The following is a 19,758-nucleotide window of genomic DNA, read 5'->3' on the forward strand; positions in this document are numbered from 1 at the left end:
TTTCCTTTGTTGTTTTGTTTTTCACTCACCTCGCCCACACACAGGCGCTGGTGAAAGTTTTTGGTTGGAAACAGAAAAAAAGGTGTGAAATATGTTACGGTTCATGAACGGCAAACCACAGCCTCAAATTATATCCGCTTTCCCCCACCACACACTGTAGTTCTCCATGTCCAGTTTCCCGGTGGTCGTCTACCTATTCTTGCCGCAGTTTTCGTCCGTCCGTCCGTCCCTTTCTTTTCACTCCAATTCTTTCTTCGTTTCACTTGGGTGCTGTACTTGAAAAGAATTTTACGCATGGAGCAACTTCGGAGGACCATCATCGGCAACCACACAAAAAAGGGGTTTTTTGACTTGAAGGTAAGGGTGGATGTGTTTTTTTTTATAAATAATACTTTTTTTCTGTATAGGGAAAACACCAAAGGAAGTTTAGTTTCGTTTAGAGTTGGTAGCCGAAGAAAAAAGTCCTTTCCACCTTGGTCTTCCTCTTTACCTTTCTCCATTGCAGATGTTTTATAGCTCGAGCAGTTTTATCCATTTGTTTTTCTCTGTGCGGGTTTTTTTGTTTGTTATTCACTCTAGCTTTCCCTTTTTTCCCTTTGGTTTGTTACCCAACCGAAAGCGTTTCGAGGCAGCGTATGAGTGGACGAACAAAAAAGGTTTTGTATTCGGTAATAGTTTATTGTGATATACTGTTGATTCAGCTCACCTCTTCGCACCATACGCCATGTTCTCGGCTCGACCTAACCTTAGTAGCACTTAGTTCCGTCCGCTCGTGTGCGCTCATGGTTCGTCCCTTTCGTTTGTATGTGTGTGTATGCGCATGGATGAGTTGCGAACAATGTTGTCATAGTTTACCCGAATGGTTTAATCCCGGCGACACATCACAGCCCCCGGAATCTAAAGGATCTCTTTTTTTCGGTTGTTGTTGTACACAGCAGAGAAGTACAATTTTTCCGTACCTAATAATACAGCACAAAGCGAAACAATTGCTGGAAAAAGTTATGTTATTTGTACTGGTTTTTTTTTACTTCCTGTCGACAACATGACCAAGCGTTTGGATTGGTGTTCCTGATGCGTTGAAATTCATTCTTTTTGAATTTTATTTAGCACCATATTTTAATGACACTTGTTTCCTCACGTATCAACTCACGTGCAGCGTTATGCGCGTACAAGTGTTTTAGTTGGAGTTTAAAATAATTGACTCAAATCGGGGTCTTTTTTTCGTTGCTCGTTTTGTTGCTCGTTTGCTTCATATGCATGGATTGAGTTTTCATATTCGAGGTATCACGAAGCGTCACGTACCATTATTTAGCACCAATTTGCTCCATTTAAAATTGTGCAAAAATGTTCCGTGCTAAAGCGGGTCCGCTTCTAATGTGTCCAACTGGCAAGGTGCAGTGCAGAATAAAACTGCAGTTGACGGCTAATTGAATCAGATTGAGCTGGGTTTTCGTTACGGCCTTTTTTTTGCCAGTCCATTTTATCGTGAGTATCGCAGATTTCAAATTCTCGGAACGAATTCTATAAACGGATCAATTCTACTCGAAGCCCTGCAGAGCAGAGAAAGCTGCTAGAGAACTGCTGCATAGTACCGTTCTGATTAACCGTGTAAGGAACGTGTTCCCGTTACGCTCCATCGGTAGAGGATCCATTTTTCTTTCTGCTGCTGCTAACTGCTGGTATCGGTTCTTTGGTGCTGAAATCCTCTCCGTACGCCAAAATGCTTCCAGAGCCCGGTTGGTTGCGTGCGGGTGCCACCAATTATCAATCAACTGGAAGCTGGAGACAAGGCGAACAATATAAATGGACGATTTGGGACGTTGGATGGGAAGAGAAGTCGTAGTAGAGCATAGACGACAAAAAAAGTCCACACATACACGTCGAAAACACTTATCAAACGTGTGCAGGCAGTGATCCGGTTCCGGGAGGTTTTTTTTTACCCTGTTGACCAAAGTCTTGGTCCTTGGGAATTGAAATTCCGCTCCATCGTGACGATCGTTTCGTGCTTCGTGCTGCTGAATACAGCCATTTCTTCTAGCTGTCCTAACAAGAAGGCCAAACATGCTGTACATCCTTCTTTCCATTCTCTCGCTTCCAAACGAAGACCTTTCACACCTTGTTAAGCTAAAATTTACAACCTCTCGAGCAGCACGAGCAGTGTATTGTTTCGGACACGCTTTCCATTTATCGCTGGATAATGAGAGCTTGTTTTTGCTCCATTGCCTAATGTGTCCATTGCCACACACTCGATACGACTTTGGGGTCGATTTAGCGGTCTCTCGCTCTCTCACACTCTCCCAGTCATGCCAGTCGAGTGCAAGTGTACAGGATTGTCCTACATACATATATTATTATACGGCCCGGGGGATAACATGATGGTTTGACGTCATCGAACATCGACGCACTCAACCCGGGTGACCAATACGCTAATTCGGCTTCGACCAAAAACGGTTCGAATCCAACTGCAACTGGGTTGGCTTGCTTTTGTACTGCCCTTGTTTTTTTTTTTGGCTGTTGGATGCTGAAGGAAAAAACGCCCCGTTGCATACAAAAAGCTTATCCCAGCGAAGGCACCTCGGGAAGGAACTTTTAGCCTAACGAGCTTCTTGTGCCGCTGTGTGCTGCCGTTGCTGCTGCTGCTGCTGCTGCTGTCTTCAAGTAGCATTCCCACCGAGAATTCTTCCATCCACAGAAGATAGTGTGGAAGCAATTGCGAGAAAAAGAAACAATTTGCCCAACCTTTTCGGACGCTGTACAGCTTCTCCTTCCTTGGAGAGCTGTGTAGCGCACCGAACAGGAAGGCAAGCCACGAAATAAGCGGATGCTACGTCTTATGGACGTACATCTGCATGGTCTGCGGCAAATGTCTGCAAAACGGTTAGGTAATGGCTATTGCGGTGTTGCAACAAAAAAGAAGCGAAACGAACCAAGTAAGAAACGACACTGCACTGGTTCGGTAGGAGCGCAAGCGGCTTGAAATCTCCACGCGAGTTAAGCTCCGCTTGAAGTCAGCACTTTAGCACTCGGTTGGTTGGTGGATGGGGCGCTGAAGGCTTCATCCGTTTCCTGCCAACGATAAATGTTTCCGAACCCCGGGCGCAAATCAGGTGATTTCAATTCGGGAAAATTTCCACTATCATCGATTCGCCATGCTGGACGAGCGCTTGTTGCGGGGGTCCTTTGGGGGATTGGATTTTTTTTTACCGTAAAGAGCGAGAAAGAGAGCGCGAGAAAATGGTTTACAAAGCTTGGGAATGCTCGCAATCTTGCATAGTTTTCATCATTGTTTTGTTACGCAAAACATCAACAGCCCGATGAATAGTTAAAGGGGACATAATGGGCCAAAACGATGCTCCGGATCGTTATGCATGCAACTTTTGATAGCGTTGAATTCGATCGTGAATTGAAAGCAAAGCATACGAGATTGTGCAACAGTTTACAAAGCTTTTTATTATCCAAATTTTTGCATGCTTTTTACGCTACTTGGAACACAATCCTGTCAAGACGATTTACCAAATGAGCTTCAGGAACTTGCCTAACTTCCAATTTATCACCCTCGCTAATGCTGCACAACTGGGTAGAATACGTAGAAGCAAGCTGAAGCAATGTGTGCCGTTAGCGTAATTAATTTATTTGTCTTTTTTAGTTGGAATCGGTTTTCTGGAAGCGTCTGCTGGTTCTCGTTGCATCACTCTTGTTGCGGAATTCTTTAAATTGAATTAAATTATTCACTTTGCCCAGTTGGTAAGTTTTCCGCGAAAATTTGACGTAGCAAAACAACGACTTTTTCTTGTCTTCACGATAATCCATTTCGTTGGAAAAAGGGCAAACTTTACTACCAAAAAAACAAAAAAAAAAAAAGATGTTGCAATAGAAAATGTGAAACTTTTGTAAAGAAAGCTACTCCACGAGAAGTCGCTTTGATAAGCAAACGGTTTTCCAGCTGGGCCCTGCTGACCAGCTTCAAATGTTAAGCGGTGGTTTCTCTTATCCGCTGGCGTAAATGCCGGGTTTGGATGAATATGCGTAACTCTCGTGCCGTTGCTCTCCTTTAGCAGGAACTGTAGGAGAGTTCTTAACTTCAATCTGTCCCTCCTTGATCCGTCCTTGGTATAATACCTCCTATCTTCCCGTCCGGTAGTTTGCTCTTGCTGAAAATCATTTTCAAAAAGCTCTCTCACAATTCGGTTTTCTTGTACCGTAGCTGTTTTTTTGTTTGTTTTTGATAGCGCTTGTCTCATGTTGCTATATTTAATTTTTGGTCGTTTTATTATTCCCGGCTCCCGTCCAGCATCATCAACGATATTATCATTCGAAGCTTTTGGACGGCAGCTAAGCGTGTACGTTTGCCGCAGTTTCTTCGCCGTACCGAACCCGGGCGAAATGGTTGCGATCAGTTTTGTTTAACAACGTTTCGTTCTTCCGAATCGAATTTCTTGCTAGCAAAGAAGAAGGAAGAACCTTTTGAAAAACCCACGACTCTAAACTGCTGCCTGATGGTGAAACGTTGTTCGAGTGGAAAATTAAAACCGCATCACAAACCGTGGTGGTCATCCGTTTTGGTTCGGTTCGCGTTTTTCTCCTTTCTGGTTAGTCGTTGGAGATCTGCGTTCGTTGCCATAATATACCCGCAGTTTATGATTAGTGTGCACATGTGTGTGTGTGAGTAGAAATTTTCACGTGCGAAAAAGCGAGAGAAAACAGATGCCGGTACGTACCAAATTTCTGGCCAGCTTGAAGCACACTGACAGTGTAGTTTGTCAAAATAGTACAATCGCAATAATAATAGCACGATTTGATGTTTGAAGACGATGGCTAGCGTTCCGAATAAAGTGTCCAATATCGTATCAGGATAACGTAAAACTTTCAAGGTCACGGCAATGTGCTTCGCGGTGGAATCTGTCTCTGAGTTGTCGTACGAAACCTGTACGCCTTGCTGATGCTAGCCGCTATTTCATTTTCCCTTCTATCGAGAGTGGCAGACCAAACGTATCGATTAGTTTATTTTTGGGAAAGCTTTTTAAGCGCTTCCGCTACACAGTGTAAGTAAAATACTTGCAAATGTGCCACAATATTGTTAGCTGCTGTAAAGCACCATTAGTCATACAGCCGCTCCGTGTATGCTTCTTCATATAAATTGACTTCTAACCTGCTGCTGCTGCTGCTTCTTCAACTAACACATTTACGATCATCACCAACACAGCCACCCGAGCGTGTCCCTTTTACTCGCGTCCACTACTGTGCAAGTATGCGAGGCATGAGCCGACGTTTTATGCTGCTGAGAGCTGGAGTATCCTGGCGCGTGAGATGAGAGTTTTATAACGCACACACACACACACACACACTCTCGCTCACAGTTTTTGGCTTCAAAATTACTCTTGTTAAGTATCCTTTTTTCTCTTAGTCCGCTCTCAGTGTGAGTAAATGGCGGGATGCTGGGAAATTTCGCGAGTGTTCCACGCTGCTTGCTGCTGGTATGTGTGTGTGTGTTTGTGTGTGACTATACGGTTCCTTCGTTCGATGTGTGCAATGTCGGCTAGTGTGTCGCCGGAACGCTCGGTTGACATTTGCAGTCCGTGTCAAGTCAGCTCGGGAGACGACTGTCGGCGGTTACTGTGTAGTGTTGGCGTTGCGTTCCAGTTTAGGTTGTAAACTTCGTGCCACCGATAGTAAGCTTAATGTCTTACTGCAGATAAAAGTGTTATAAGGGGAAAAACAGCATGTGAATGAAATTCAATCGCCTAAAGATGAATGTAATCATGAGTGGTTTTTAGAAATAAAAACACGAGTTTGATGTTCAATGTGTTAATTTAAACCGACATTTTTGCGTGATAACCATGTGTTCAAATAAACATTTTTGTCGAAGCAAAAAGCAAATTGCGAAATAGCTAATCGAACAGCTATTGAAGTTCTCAGTATCCATCAGTGCTGCTCCACTATTGTTCTGCGGTCGCTCTACGCTTTCCAAGAACTAGAAAGCCAAAGCCGGATGGATACAAACCGATGGCACGGATTACGAGTTTTGCCCAATTGGAAGCAACCGTTCAATTCTGGTTTCAGAATCCTCACTAGAGCGCGGTATTGTGCATCCCCGGGTACTGGGCTGCACGCTGAGTAACCACAGTGAAAAGAGCATCGTTGTAAATCCCTTAATCCACGCTCCAATGTCATTTCCAGGGCAACCGGCGCCAAGGACGAATGCGCGCAATAACCTAGACTTGACTTACTGTGGGATGCTGGAGATACCGGAGCTAAAAAGCGATGCAACTAAAGTGCCGGAGTAAAAAGTGTATGTCTGTGTGTGTGTGTGTGTGTGTGTGTGTGTGTGTGTGACAGCGTAGAATCAGTATCAGGAGATAAATATAGAACAGCGCTCTATAAATAGAACAGTGGCGGAGCACCAACACGAAAAAAAAAAACAGGATCCACAGTTCGACAGTTACGGTACGATGGAAACTCGGTGGCTGCACTGCAGAAATAGTACGCATAGCCGGAAGTGCTAAAGTTTGTACTTTCAGCTTCCAAGCTGCCAGAGCTTTTTGCCCAATCGGGCACAAGTTAGTCTAGTTTTAAATTACAGTGCCATTGGGGTTTTTTTTTTTTTTTTGGGTTTTGTTAAACGGTTCTGAACGGACGATTTTTGTGTGGTTTGCCTAGATTGTGGAGGTACGAGAACACTAATTCTGACTTAACGGGATAACCGTTTTCATATAAACCCCGTACAACAACTGTCCAACAAATGAAACGAGTAAAGCATTGCTGTGTGACATTTGCATACTTATTGCACAAAATTGTTTTTTGATTACAGAACTCGGATCTATTATAGTGACAGGCGACAAGGACGACACTTCAGCTGTGGTCAACTATTCCACTATTCTGTGCAATTGTGTGTGTGTGTGTGTGCAAGTGTTGAAATCAGTGTACATAAAGCAAGTGTAGTTACATAATTTACTCTCGTGCGCAAAAGTTTAACCAAATCATCGCAACAGGCTTCTTCTTTCTCTCTCCCGGTTCGGTAGGTTACGCCAAGCCACGGGGCTTTCGTTAAGCAAAAGCAATGAAGTAGTGTTAAAATGGCCGAAAACGATGACGCGGGAAAGGTACGGTGCAATCATGTAGTGTGCAGTGAAGCATCTTCCTTCCAGTGTGATGTACGTAGTAATGCTGAAATGCAAATGAGGTGCAATTTTTGTTAGTTTGCTGTTAAGTGAGTGAGTGAATGTGTGTTCGTAAGAAAAGGTGATTGGTTTTTTTGTGGGGGGGCAGCCATTTAAAGGAAAGCTAAACACACTAAATCCTCAGCACTTACCAAAGCCGACCAAGTGATCCTACTGCAAGTGTTCAATGTCGCAGTGTTTGTTAAGTGTGTGCATGTGAGTGGATGCCGTGGTTACAATACGAAGCCGAAAGTTTCAACTACAGTTTTCTAAAGTCACAACCAGTGTATGAATGTATGTGTGTGTGTGTGCTGGGGGTGGGTATCCTAGTTGCATAGAAAAAAACCCCAATTTTCCCCAACATCAGGTGTATGTGAATCAGATCAACCGGCGAAGTGTGTATGTGTGTCGGCGATAGTCGCATTATAGTGCAATACGTTGAAAGAATCCTTAGCAGGTTCCCAACATCCAAGAGAATTAAATGCCTTGATCCAAGTGCGGGAACAAGATTGCACGGAAATAATTGAAGCCAGCGTGAAAATAGAGCAAGTGTGAAAGTGCAGCACCACCGTGCATGTGCATAAGGTTTCGTTTGGGCAGGGGGTGGGATAAAAAGTTTGGAAAACTCTTTATCCGAACTCCGTGTTTTTCTTCTGCACGTCGTTCGTACGAAGCGTGCCAGCTGGCTGTGGTTCATCGATGATAATGTTTCCGTTGCTCTGTGTAGTGTGATATGAGTCGAGCATCCAGTGCAGTAGTGCAGTAGAGTGGATGAAGCTCGGTTCTAGGTTCACACTGCAAGCGATTGTATCGTCCATCCGAGAACATCCGATCGTTCGTGGAAAATGCTCTGCTTCTTTCGTGCTAATGCTGCCCGTGGACCAGTAACTAGTGGACGCAATCAACGTTTTGAGAGGTGAGGTCAGCACCAAAACACGAGTACAGTTCCGCAGAAAAAGGGCCAACCGGACCGGGTAATGGACAGGTGATTTCTGGATCTACCGAACGGTTGAGCAAAGCTTCGACAGCTACGAAGCACAAAACTAAGACCTCGAGCAGAGGCTGTGCTTGTTCCAGCAAATGGCGTAAGCTCTGCCAGATCCGAAGCGGTATGACCAAGCTTTCCCTGGAACACCTGACGCGACAGCGAAAGGTGTGCACCGTAATTAACCGTAGTTTTTCACACCCATTCGCACTGTGACTGTGAGATTAGTTTTTCTTCGATTCCCCGTGTGAGCCACCTGTGCCATTGGCGGCAGCATGTTTGAATGGGTTGGGTGCTTGCTGAGAGTGCGAATTGGTTTTGGATCATGTTGGGCTCTCACATTCGCGTCATGTTGTTGTAGAGCGACCATATGCTGATTTTGACCCCATTCTCGTGATCGGGGTCGCTGTAGACTTGTCCCGAAAAACGGGTACGCAAAAGCTGGCAATCGTTACTTCTTGTACGATGTACCACGGGTGTGTTTCTTTTTTGACCGCCAGAAAAACGGTTGTCCCAAACGGGTTTTTTTCGCTCGCTTCCTTGTGCCATCGTCGAATCCAAAAAGCTTTCCGAAAATTCTGAGGTACTCGGGTAATGCAATGCCTAGCTGAAGCACTTTTTTTTTCTTCTTCAATGTCCTACCCAGCTTCGTCCAGGGTAGTCAACGTTGCGTTACGGTGGCTGGTGCTGGTTTTGTAATTAAGATGAACGGATGGACATTGTGCGGTGGAAGATATTCCGAAAAATCCCTTCCCCCTCCCGTCCACGTGAACTCCGGGTCAGCTGGCGGGGTTATATGCTGGTGCGATTTTATGGCCATGGGTTAAGCTTTGTTTTTGCTTTGCTTGGCGAGTTTACGCTCGGTGAGTGGTGAAGCACTGGGGTTTTTTTGTTTTTCTCTTCTGCTGCTTCTTAGTCGGCAAAAAAATGTATCATTCCATCCAGTACAGCAATTTGGATGATCCGTAACCAGAAGTGCCCGAGCACTGGATGACGACATTAGTGGTTTGAGTTGGCTGGAATAATGGAGTTGGGAATGAGCATATGTTAGACGTTACTGCAAGGCTGTGTAGATTCTCGGAATGGGTAGAATAGTAGCGTGTTAACCGCACGAAATGGTTGATTAGCATCGGTTTTCTGGTTGTTAAGCTCGGGGAAAAAGAGAGTCATCAAATCCATCGAATGGTCGAAAGCGAACGACGAAGCATGACAGTATATCGAGCATCAAATTGAGTTTGTCAATTAATAGACTCTGTAGTGCTGCTTAGCTTAGGCAGGACTTAGTTGATAAAACCCATTTCCATACAATCATTGAGCTCAGAGTTCTTTTAATGATACGAATGATTCTGCGGCCCTGCTCAGCCATTGTTCAATCGGTATGCAAAATCTGCACTCCACAATTCTCGCTGTTCGATTACTGCATTCTGATTTATAAAACGGATTGCACAATGTTCACCGTCCACCCAATTTCACCTCACCCGAAACCAAGGAAGGTTCGTAAAATTCAATGCAATGTTTTTAAAACGATAATATTTAACGCTCGTAAAATCGTTAGTCCCCGTACCAACCCGGCCAGGCACGTGCGAGGCAAGCTTGAACGGTTCCCGATGCAAGGCAACGGAGCGTAAATACTGTCACATTGATAACGCCTCCATAATCCCCGGCTGGCGCGAATCTCTTCGTCCATCCATCATCGTGCTCGTCCACCCGGATGGATCTGGGATCCGTTTTACGTCATCGAATGTATGGGCCATCATGGGGCGATGCGCTCGTGTCCGGTGGCCGGGCGTACAGCACTGCCCCCTGTCAGTCCTCCGGACTTTCCTCCATTGTAACACTTTATTTTTGGCATTATTGCAAAGGCCATCATAATATGGATGGTGTGTTTGGGTCGATTTCTTCGTTACTCAACTCAAATCCCGTACCCCCTGGTGCCGGGGGATTCCCTCCGCATCAGCCCCAGGGTACTAAGTATCATTATCGAATGTGACAACATCGCACATCAGTATTACCATCAGTGAGCAGCAGCATCGTCAGCAAACAGTGCATGGACCAGAGGACCGCATCATAATGTTGCTGCTCGGTTCAAGCCCCGTTGACCCGCTCGGAAGGCTTACTGCCGCTCCGGTTAATGAATGGCTTGAAAGGAATAAAAGTTTAATAACCCTTTTATGCTGCTTCCTTCGGTCGTTATGATTGATAATGCTTTGCCTGCCTTGCATGCATCGGTATTGCTCTGCCGCGTACACATTGCGGGGGTTTTGCGACTTGGTAATGGGCGCGAGACGAAGCGTGTGGTTGTTTGTGGATTGCCAATGAATCCTTACACTGGATGGTGGATCGAAGCTTATCGTGCTTTCTGCCTTTACTTTTCGATATGATGCGGTTCGGGATATTGGACGCTGTGTGCTTGTGCTGCACACACGAGCAGAGGGAAGGAATCGTCATCTTCACCGTCAGAATTTTCTCGCAGCTGTGAGGTAACGAGCGAACCTGAGAGGATGGGCTTTATGCATGCTAGTGACTGACGTTGATGAAGCGTTTCTGGCTGGTCTGTTCGGGAGAGGTACGATTTTGCTACTAAAGATCGGCAGCAAAATAGTGCCAGCAACGCGACCAGCCACCAAAAACCCTGTGAAGTTTAACGTAATGAAGTGGGAAGATTTTTTTTCCCTTCTCTATTGGGAAAGCATCATCATGATGCTGGGGCGGTTGCCTACGGGAATGTTTGACGGGGTAAAATCAATCCATCATTTCATTACTTGCGCAAGGAAGTTGGGAAACAGCGCGACAGGCGCTGCGCGCAGCAGTCGATCGAATGATGGCGAATGAGCACAAATTTGCATAGTTTGAGGCGCGCTAATACGGTTTGAATTGATTCCGACAAAACGGACGGAGGTGTTTTTTTGTGATTGATCGAGTGCATATTTTTAAAACGAATGCTTCAACGTGCAGCATTTTCCTGTAAATATTCAACTCCACTTTAGGAGTGTAACAAGTTAATTAACCCGAGCTGGTTTTGTGTTCCTTTTTTAGGTTCAGTGTTATGCTCTTATATTAAATGGATACTTTGTCACATGCAGCTTCATCGTTCCAAGGGCTCCGATTCCAGTGTGGTGCTACTGACAGAACCGTACCGATGCGGCATCATCGGTCAGTGTGATGTCAATTTTTGCGGTTTACCAATAGCATTTCCGGCAATCAATCCTCATTAGAACCGGTGCATGAACCGAACGACCGAGTGTTGCTGCAGCTGCTGCTTACTTACTTCTCAACCGATTTTCTGGTACGGTTCGTTGGTTCGATGGTGCGTTGGTCGTTTGGTGAAGTTTCCGGTTGCAGCATTCACATGCACTGACCTGTGAACGGCAACTGTTTGAGTTTCAGACGACACATTTTCGATTGAAATATTGGCGTGGAAGTTTGCCTGCTTCAAAGTAAATCAATCGTTCTGCTCGCTGTGGTCATGTTCACCCAGCTGGTGTACATGTGCATTTCGAAACATGTTACCGGTCGTGAGTGTGTGTTGTTGGACTGGAAGGAAAGATTGATTGCAGATCCGGAGGAAGTGCATGTGCAGTTGGAGACAGAACAAAACAGTTTCATTTAAAATCTGGTTTTGAAACAAACAGCTCTTGGCTGATTGTTCGAAATTGCTGTTTAAATACACGAGGACCTACAGGAGGAAGGAAAACCAAATTCTTTGGAAAGGAAAAAAAAATATTAAAAGTTGTGATAAAGCAATAATTAGCTTTGTTTTTAATTGTTCTGCAAATGTTTCAAGCAGGAGCTGAAGCTGAACTGTTTCGTGAAAATATTTATTCAATTTAGTAGAATTATTAGGAAATCACCAGCCAACCACTAGATATCCTTGTAGCGAATTAGTGTTGTCGAATTCTAAATCCACAAGCACAATACACCCGGGACCAAAGGCATGGCTTGTATTGGTTAAAAAAGGATGTACAAAAAGCTCACACTAAATCTAGCCCTCATCTCAATGTTTGATGTTTGTTTAGGATGACATAAGAATGGACGGCAGTGGCAAACGCTTCGGGAACGGTAAAGAAGCTGTTGACGAGCGTGCGGAGAGACATGCACACACACACACACACACACACACACACACACACACACACACACACACACACACACACACACACACGAGTATTGTGCGCTATTGTGCAACACAATAGAAAAAGGAGCAGAACCGAACGATGAAATCGCTGTTGAAAATTCAACTTGCCTGAATAAACAACATCCCCAGTTTGAGGTGAAGAATGTGCGTGTGGTGTTGGGTGTTGGTTTGTGTGTGTGTGTGTGTTTTTTTACACCACAACCCCACTCAGGGTGTGCTTCGTAAATAAGAAGAACCGTGCCGGAAACGAAAGCCAGATCGGGATTCGATGTGCTGTGTTCCCGGAACTCTCGGTCGGATTTTTAATCGGATGATTTGATTGACGGAAACGTGATTGAACTTTTCCGCCCTCCTTACATTCCGCCTCTATCCATCCCTTAGACACCCAGTTGTATAGGGTGTTGGAGGCGTGATGGTTGGTCATTTGATAGTTTGGAAGTTGAGTCGGTTGTCCGCGATGGTGGGAAAAGTAGATAAGAATTTATTTTTGATCGATTTCAACCCACAGCGCACATCTTGTCTGATAGAGAGCATACGAATTTGAAGAGTTGTAGTTTTCATCTATTACACATTACATATAATTTAGCATCCTTCGTAAGCTCTTTAAAAATGTGGAAATTATCACAGCAAAAATAAAGCTATGAGAATGGATATTTTGACGAAGGAAAAATGGCTTTGAAATGTGATAAGACGTGGAATATTTTGGGAAATCGTTCTCAATGTCATGTCATTTTCATATGACATGTTGGAGTAGCTTTAACACAACGATATTTTATTTTTAAAGCGCATATAACATCATAACAGCTAATCCACAGGGTATTTTTTGTGGCTTTGATAACTCCTCGTCCTGTTATCCATCGTTATGAGATGGAAACATATTTAGGTGGTAACATCATAAAACCTAAAACTAGCCAGTATCGCTCCCATACCTGCCCTTTTAATTGAAAACTCCCGAAGCAGAGCACCATCCTGCGTTATCGTTTGTACTGTCGAATGTTAGTTCAAGCCCAAAAGCAGCAATTCACTTCACAAGGATAAATCGGTTTTTTAGCGGACGAGAAAAAAAGAAACTCCTTTTTCCTCCCGCGGGCATTTTCCATGCTATATTACTTTCGCCTCATTGTGGGAAAGCTTTCTCCTCCCCCCCTCCCCCTCTCTTTTGGACAGAAGGCGATGTAATTCAGATGGTACTTGTCTTGTTTAGGGGGAGGGCAAGCTCCAGCAATGCGCTCTAAACGATAAAACCTAAGCATTGGCCCAAACACAACTCTTGGTCAGCAGCACTCTCATCTGCGTGCGTCGTTGCAGCGGGATGGTCGATTTATCGCAGCGTGGAATAGGCCCATTCCGTAACCGCCGAAATGAAGATTCAAGCCAAATCAGGGCAGACCGTTACTTTCGAATAACCGCACCGGAAGGACCCGGCAACGAGGTATGGGACGGTCGGTTGTGAGGCCGAAAGTGCCGAAAATTAATTTTGCCTTTATGACCGGCTATATTTCAAACAACAAAATAAACCATAATGAGAATTACGGCTACGGTTTTGCGAGATTGGTTGGCACAAAAGTGCCGGCGGTGGAGCGCGCACGTTGGTAGCCATTGGGTCCTTGGTGTTCTTGCGGCGACTTGCGAGCGGATTTTGTCCGAGTGAATTTCGCGGGCCCCGTTGTTAGTGTGAACCCGTGTGTAGTAATAAATATTAGGTTCGAAGTTTTTAATTGGATTTTTTATGGCGAAGCTTTTACGGAACGCGCTCGCGCCTTGTTTATTTGCTTTTTTTTGCTGTTGGACATTTGCTGTATGCTGTACAATGATCGTTAATGAAACAATTTTCTCGTTACTATTTTGTAAAGGCCGTGCTGGAATCTAAATTGCTGTTTTGTATGGTAGTAATTTATTAACTAGGCTTTCCAATAATTGACCACAAATTTGTAGAAGTGATCTCCATTTTGTAGTTATTTTGATTTTATTGGTCAGTTCTTGAACAAATGAAAAATAATTTCCTGCTAGAGATAGCATAATCGACTGACCCAGAAAGAGATCTAAAATAAGACAAGGAACAAACCAGTGATACAAATTGATCAAGTAACAAAAAATCCCTTACGTTAGGTGAATAAAATACCGCCATTGCAAGGACAAAAAGCGAATTTCCATTTCAAATTTCCCTCGAGAAAGGTGCAAAATTAATCGCAATCAATCTTACGTTTCCATTGCACCGTGAGGGCAAAAGAAAACACCAAAACCCCGAAACCATCTTCTACCTTTAACGGTTGATCCATTCACTCAATTTAATAGTTTTTGACGGATGGTTTTTGCGCGAGTTTGTTGCATCGATCGAAGCTGGGTTTTACAGCTTTTTCGGCACCGCTGCGCACCGCCGAGCGTTACGCCGGGGCAACGAAAATAAAAAATGGAAATGAATAAAAAGTTACTCCACAAAAGTGCAAACAGCAGCTTAAAATCCTCCCCCCCCACACCCCCCTCTTGAAGGTGTAGCTGGCCGTCCGATTCCTGCAAACGGACCCTTATCGCCACGGTCCAGCGTGGTTCTGGCACGTCAAACGATCTTGAAGAAAAGCGTTGGCAGTTTCCTGTTTTTTTATGTCGATGGCGTCGCACCGCGATTCCGTTTTGGGCACAACAAATTGTGTGCCTCGTCGTACATCACCCGGGCTGTACGGACGAAATAAAAAGTCATCAGCTCGTAAATTGGATTTATTTCGTGGTTATGAACTTCCTACTCTTTACTCGTCCGTGCTCGTCCACTCTCTATAAGCCGTTGCTTTAATTCTGAGCTTAGCATTTTTTTTGTTGTTGTATGTGTGTTATGTCTATTCTCTTCGGAGTTTGCTGTGTAACGTACCTCATGCCAGTTTTGTCGCTTGTTGCTGCTGCATGCTGTGGCTGCTGCTGCTGCTTGTTACGGATGCAGCGAAGTTGTGCGATTTGTGTGCTTTTGCGGTACACCTGAGCAACAAATCCGAGCGGCTCTAATTGAGTCTCTTGGCACTCCGATGTGTATGCTGTCCGGGGGTTTTTTTTGTGTATTTGTGTTTTTTCGTTAGTACAATTTATGTTTTCCTCTTCGTTTCATTTTCTACTTGTCTGTGTAGCCTGTGTAGCTAGCAGTATGTACATTTGCGCATGTGTGCGCCTTGGTGACCAGTGCCAATTGAGTCCGTTTCCGTTTTTATGACAGCTTCCGTTCAGCAGGGCGACGAGGGTTTCACTTGTTGTGCCACAACTGGCATTTGGTACGCGTAACGAGGACGTGAAACCCCTAAAAGACGCACCAACGCTGGAGAGCACTTTAATAAGCTATTTGATATTTTTTGACATGCGTTTCCCTTCCAAAGAAAGCGCAAGCGTCGTCCGAGAAAAAGCCAATCCCCGGTTCAATTTATTTCTCGTGTCTGGGAGTAGAAATTTGATAAAAACAAAAAGCGGACCTGTCAATTGAACGATTTATCTTCCATTTTGCAGTAGGAAGGGACGAAAAAAAAACAATGAAAACAATTGCTTGAAGGAAGCTGTGGAGAGGGAAAAAATTGGGAATATCATTAATAGTTCCTTAGGGAGCTTTGGGTGGGTAGAACACCCGTAGACGACATTCGATACTAGGCTCTAAGCTCCTTGGGTAGGTTTTCTGTTTGTGATAGTCCATGTTGAGCTTTTGGAGATTTTTTTCCCATCAATTGCTGACACCGTAGAATTGTTTTTAAAATGTCTATTAAATCAATACACCTCAGGGAATTAGGGGACTAATTGAACTTTAAACACTCCCCGAGGATTGGAGGAACTCAACAAGTGGTGCCTTAAAGAAGGGCTCGAATGAAATGCAGACAATTGATTCTAGAGCACTCTGAAGATTTTTGAAGATATCACAAATAAAGACTTCCGAGAAGAAGTCTTCAAGATGTCTCATATTGTTAAGCAATTGCAGTAAAAATGTTCACCCATACGGTGCAGTTTGATTGTGTGCACCGGAAAGGGAGCATAGCCTTAATCTTGAAAATTATGCAATATTTAAAACAATGCACAACTTCAAAAATAGTTTGAAACTTGCAGTTACTCGTTCAAAGAGAATTTGATGCGCATCTGACTGACTTCTGGTGGAACGTGAAATTGTGCAGATGATACCGAACTTTGGAGCAAATCTTCTTTGCTCCAAACAAAGGATTTATTTTGGATGCACATGCACTTTTAAATCGAAGTTGCACGTCAAGGCACCGTCTGTGCCGATTATGCCAGCATTTAATCGCAAAATTTATGGCCCTCGTCTCTCGCCTTCTCGAGGCTCTTTGTGTAGGGTTATGCAAACCTCATACGAACATGCCACAGCATAATGGAAATCCATTGTGGCCATGTTTTAGGTGTCGAAGCGACCTCAACGACCCTCGTCCTCGCGGGTGCTTCTCTACATCGAACCAATCGTTTCCAACTAGATAGGATCGCCAGAATACCAATACGCCCGGCATACGCTAAACGCTCGCTCAGGAACAGATTTTCGAGGCATGTTGCCAACGAAAACGGGAATCTACGGTTATGGCAATCGGCTTCCTTTTCCATTCCCTCGAAAACTACACGGATAAACCATGTTCGAGCCATCGTTCGGTAAAAGGGGATTTAGTACCTGTGGTCGGCCGGTTGTGTATGCCCACCAGCAACGATTTCGAGGTTAAATCTGTGGCTTTTTGGATGAGAGCAGCCAAATGTACACCGACAAGTAGAGCGTGCGCGCTCGCGCGTTCCAAGCAACAGATATGTTTCTCCATCCCTTGACACCCGAAACTCCTACCCCCCTCCCCGGTTGACTAGTGGACCGATAATTTACTAAATCTTCTCGAGAAATCTCACCTTGTTCGGGAAATTGTTGCGCTTTCTGGATGATCCGATGGAAGCATGCCAAGGGTTATGCTGCGATGCATTTTCGCAACCAGTTTGCAAGAGGAATCCGACATGATTTGGTGGTATTTGACCTACCTCATACCTCGTCACACTCACACACGAACCGAGCCGAGCATCATCTGCATTCTGTCTGACATTGCCCGTATCCGTAACCTTTACGTGTCTTAGCATTTGCGCCAGGATTAGAGCGTTAACGGAGGGTCCTTTTTTTTCTTCTTCTTGCTGCCGCAATTTCGTTACAGTTAGCGCCACCATGTCAACAGCCAAACGGCTGGTGCTATCGTTAAGAGGTCGTAAAGAATCTCACGGCACCGCCGGCACCTCCTCGACCCGGCTCGTCTCCGCCAACAGTACGTCGCCCGGTCACGAGCTCGACGAAATTGCTGTGGTTTCGGTCGGAGCCGAATCCGGCCACGTATCCTACGGTAGCTTATCCCTCGGGCACACCAATGGACCTCGCTACATTCCAGGTAAGTGTTGGTTTGATGTCGTTTTTTCGATGCCATTCTAGCTGCTGCTTCCCTTTCATTTTTCCCGCCATTCATTCACCTCCTCCGATCTCACAACCGAGGGGAAAATGGTAGGATCATCATGGCCGCACACGCCTCTTCGACATCATGCTTGTTTTTGCAGACTTTGTGATGCAAATGTTCCAAAAAAAAAAAAAAAAAAAAAAACTCGCCCCGCAGACGAGGCACGCTTTGGCACCTTCCGATGATCAAGTTCCATTACAAGCTTAAGGGGATAATAATCTTTCACGTGACTTCCACTAAGAGGTTAAATTTCGGTGGAACTATTATAGGCAAAAAGAAACGCAGAACACAAAAAATAGGAAGCAACTACAGTGTTTCGATCGGGCCGCTCGATTGGGGTGCAATAAAAACAGACCCCCAAAAGCCTTTGCACACCCTGGTTGACCCGGCAAGTACGGTCCGGTCCGAAGGTACAGAGCTACACACACACACAAGCCGCTGCACAACAGAAAGGCGCGAGAAGCCGTAAAAAGTTAAATGTCAATCAAATGTGGTGTGGTTGTTAGCCATTTTGCTAAATTGATGCCAATTTCTGTGCTGTTGCATCACAGCTCACCATCATTACCGCCTGCACGCTGTATCCGCCATCAAATACGCTGTCATTATCGTCAGCACCAACCAACCACTATCATCATCGCCATCGTCGTCGTCAACAGAGCTTGTGGGGATTGTGTGTGACCGTCAGAAACGAGTCCCGATCGGTTAGCATGTTAACTCTGATACACACTAGCTTTTGTTTTCGTTGTTGGTTGATGCTGCTGCTCCGCAATGGAGTCTGGGTTTTCTCACTTGGCCTGGGGAACGGTGTTCTGGAAATTTTTATAGTTGCAGAAGTTTCCTGCAATACACAACGAGCAATGGGGAACCCCGTCGGGTCGTGTGTTATTGATGGTGTTTTGGGGTAGCATTGTTTCGGGAATGGTTTGCAGGGTTGCTGCTCGCTTGGGATGAGATCCAAACGACTTGGGTGATTTTTATGGGTGAGTTTTTCTTACGCTTCCGATTACCATCGATGGGCGCTCCGGCTGGAATGAGACGTGTAGTGGTCGCTTGTTACACCCATCCACCCGGTTGGGTGGTTCTGGGGCCGTTTCGATATTCGAGCTCAATTAGGCCGAATGGTCGTTAAGGACAATTGGTTTCTGCCGTTGGCACTTTTTTGTTATTGTCGTTGTTGCCGATGGAGAAAGAAAAAAAAGGACCTTTATACCCGTCGTTATAGTAGGTGCAGTTGGAGGCGGCGTTAGACGTGTCGTACGATGTAAGCTCTAAACTCAGTTTGGATGATTCTGGGATTGACTAGAGGTGCGGATTGACTAGGCATCCGCATTCTCTAGCTATTCTTTTTTAATGCCAAAGGCTTATTTCTACTGCTTAAAGCCAATCGTATAGAAAATCCATTTAATTTCTCCACGTTTACTCTCAATAATGCCAATTGCGGGGTTTTTGTTTTTTGGGCAGTAATAGACAACGTGCCAATTTACCATATAAAAACACTTTCAAATGCGTTTGCCAGAGTGCACCTTCATTAACGCTCCGGTAAGTGGAAAAAATCGAATCAAGATTCGTTTCCGTCGCCAACCGACCGGTAAAACACTCTTGTACAAAGGGCTCCTCCCCTCCCCAAGGGAGTCATGACAATATGGTAAGAAGGACACGGAAGATTACACCTTACACCACGCGCGGTGTTCACGCTCGACCACGGGGTAAACCATTATCGTTTGTGCGAGAATAGCGCCAAGTTGCATCGTTTGGCTGAAATTAGTTGCAATTAATTTATTAAATTCATTTAACCTGTTTTTCCTGATCGTGCTTTACCATTTCCTTTCCAAATCTCCCCTGTGGCCAAACCCTGCTGCTGCTGCTGCTGCCGACAGTCGGTTGTCGGTGGTTATGGTCTAAAGGCTGCTCCTTCCTGTATCTCCCACCTTCCCACTTGCCTCATTTTATGTTATAAACACCCGTCGTCACACTAGGCGAAGGTGTCAATTTTCCTTCCCAGTGCGACGGTAATGGCCAGGCAAGTCCCGGTGTTGACAC

General features: G+C 44.9%; 1 protein-coding gene across 7 annotated transcripts in view; it reads left to right on the forward strand.

Annotated features, from left to right (window-relative positions):
• The first annotated feature begins 7,938 nt into the window (after positions 1-7,938).
• Positions 7,939-19,758, forward strand: part of LOC126561567 (cyclic nucleotide-gated cation channel alpha-3) — a 74,478-nt gene continuing 62,658 nt past the window's right edge. For all 7 annotated transcript variants that reach the window (XM_050217791.1, XM_050217794.1, XM_050217793.1 and 4 more), the window contains exons 1-2: positions 7,939-8,073; positions 17,428-17,655. In XM_050217791.1, coding sequence (XP_050073748.1) covers positions 17,439-17,655 — 217 coding nt within the window. In that variant the 5' untranslated portion in view covers positions 7,939-8,073; positions 17,428-17,438. The remainder of the gene's footprint in view (positions 8,074-17,427; positions 17,656-19,758) is intronic.

The sequence above is a fragment of the Anopheles maculipalpis genome, chromosome 3RL, assembly GCF_943734695.1.
Source record: "Anopheles maculipalpis chromosome 3RL, idAnoMacuDA_375_x, whole genome shotgun sequence".
Lineage (NCBI taxonomy): Eukaryota > Metazoa > Arthropoda > Insecta > Diptera > Culicidae > Anopheles > Anopheles maculipalpis.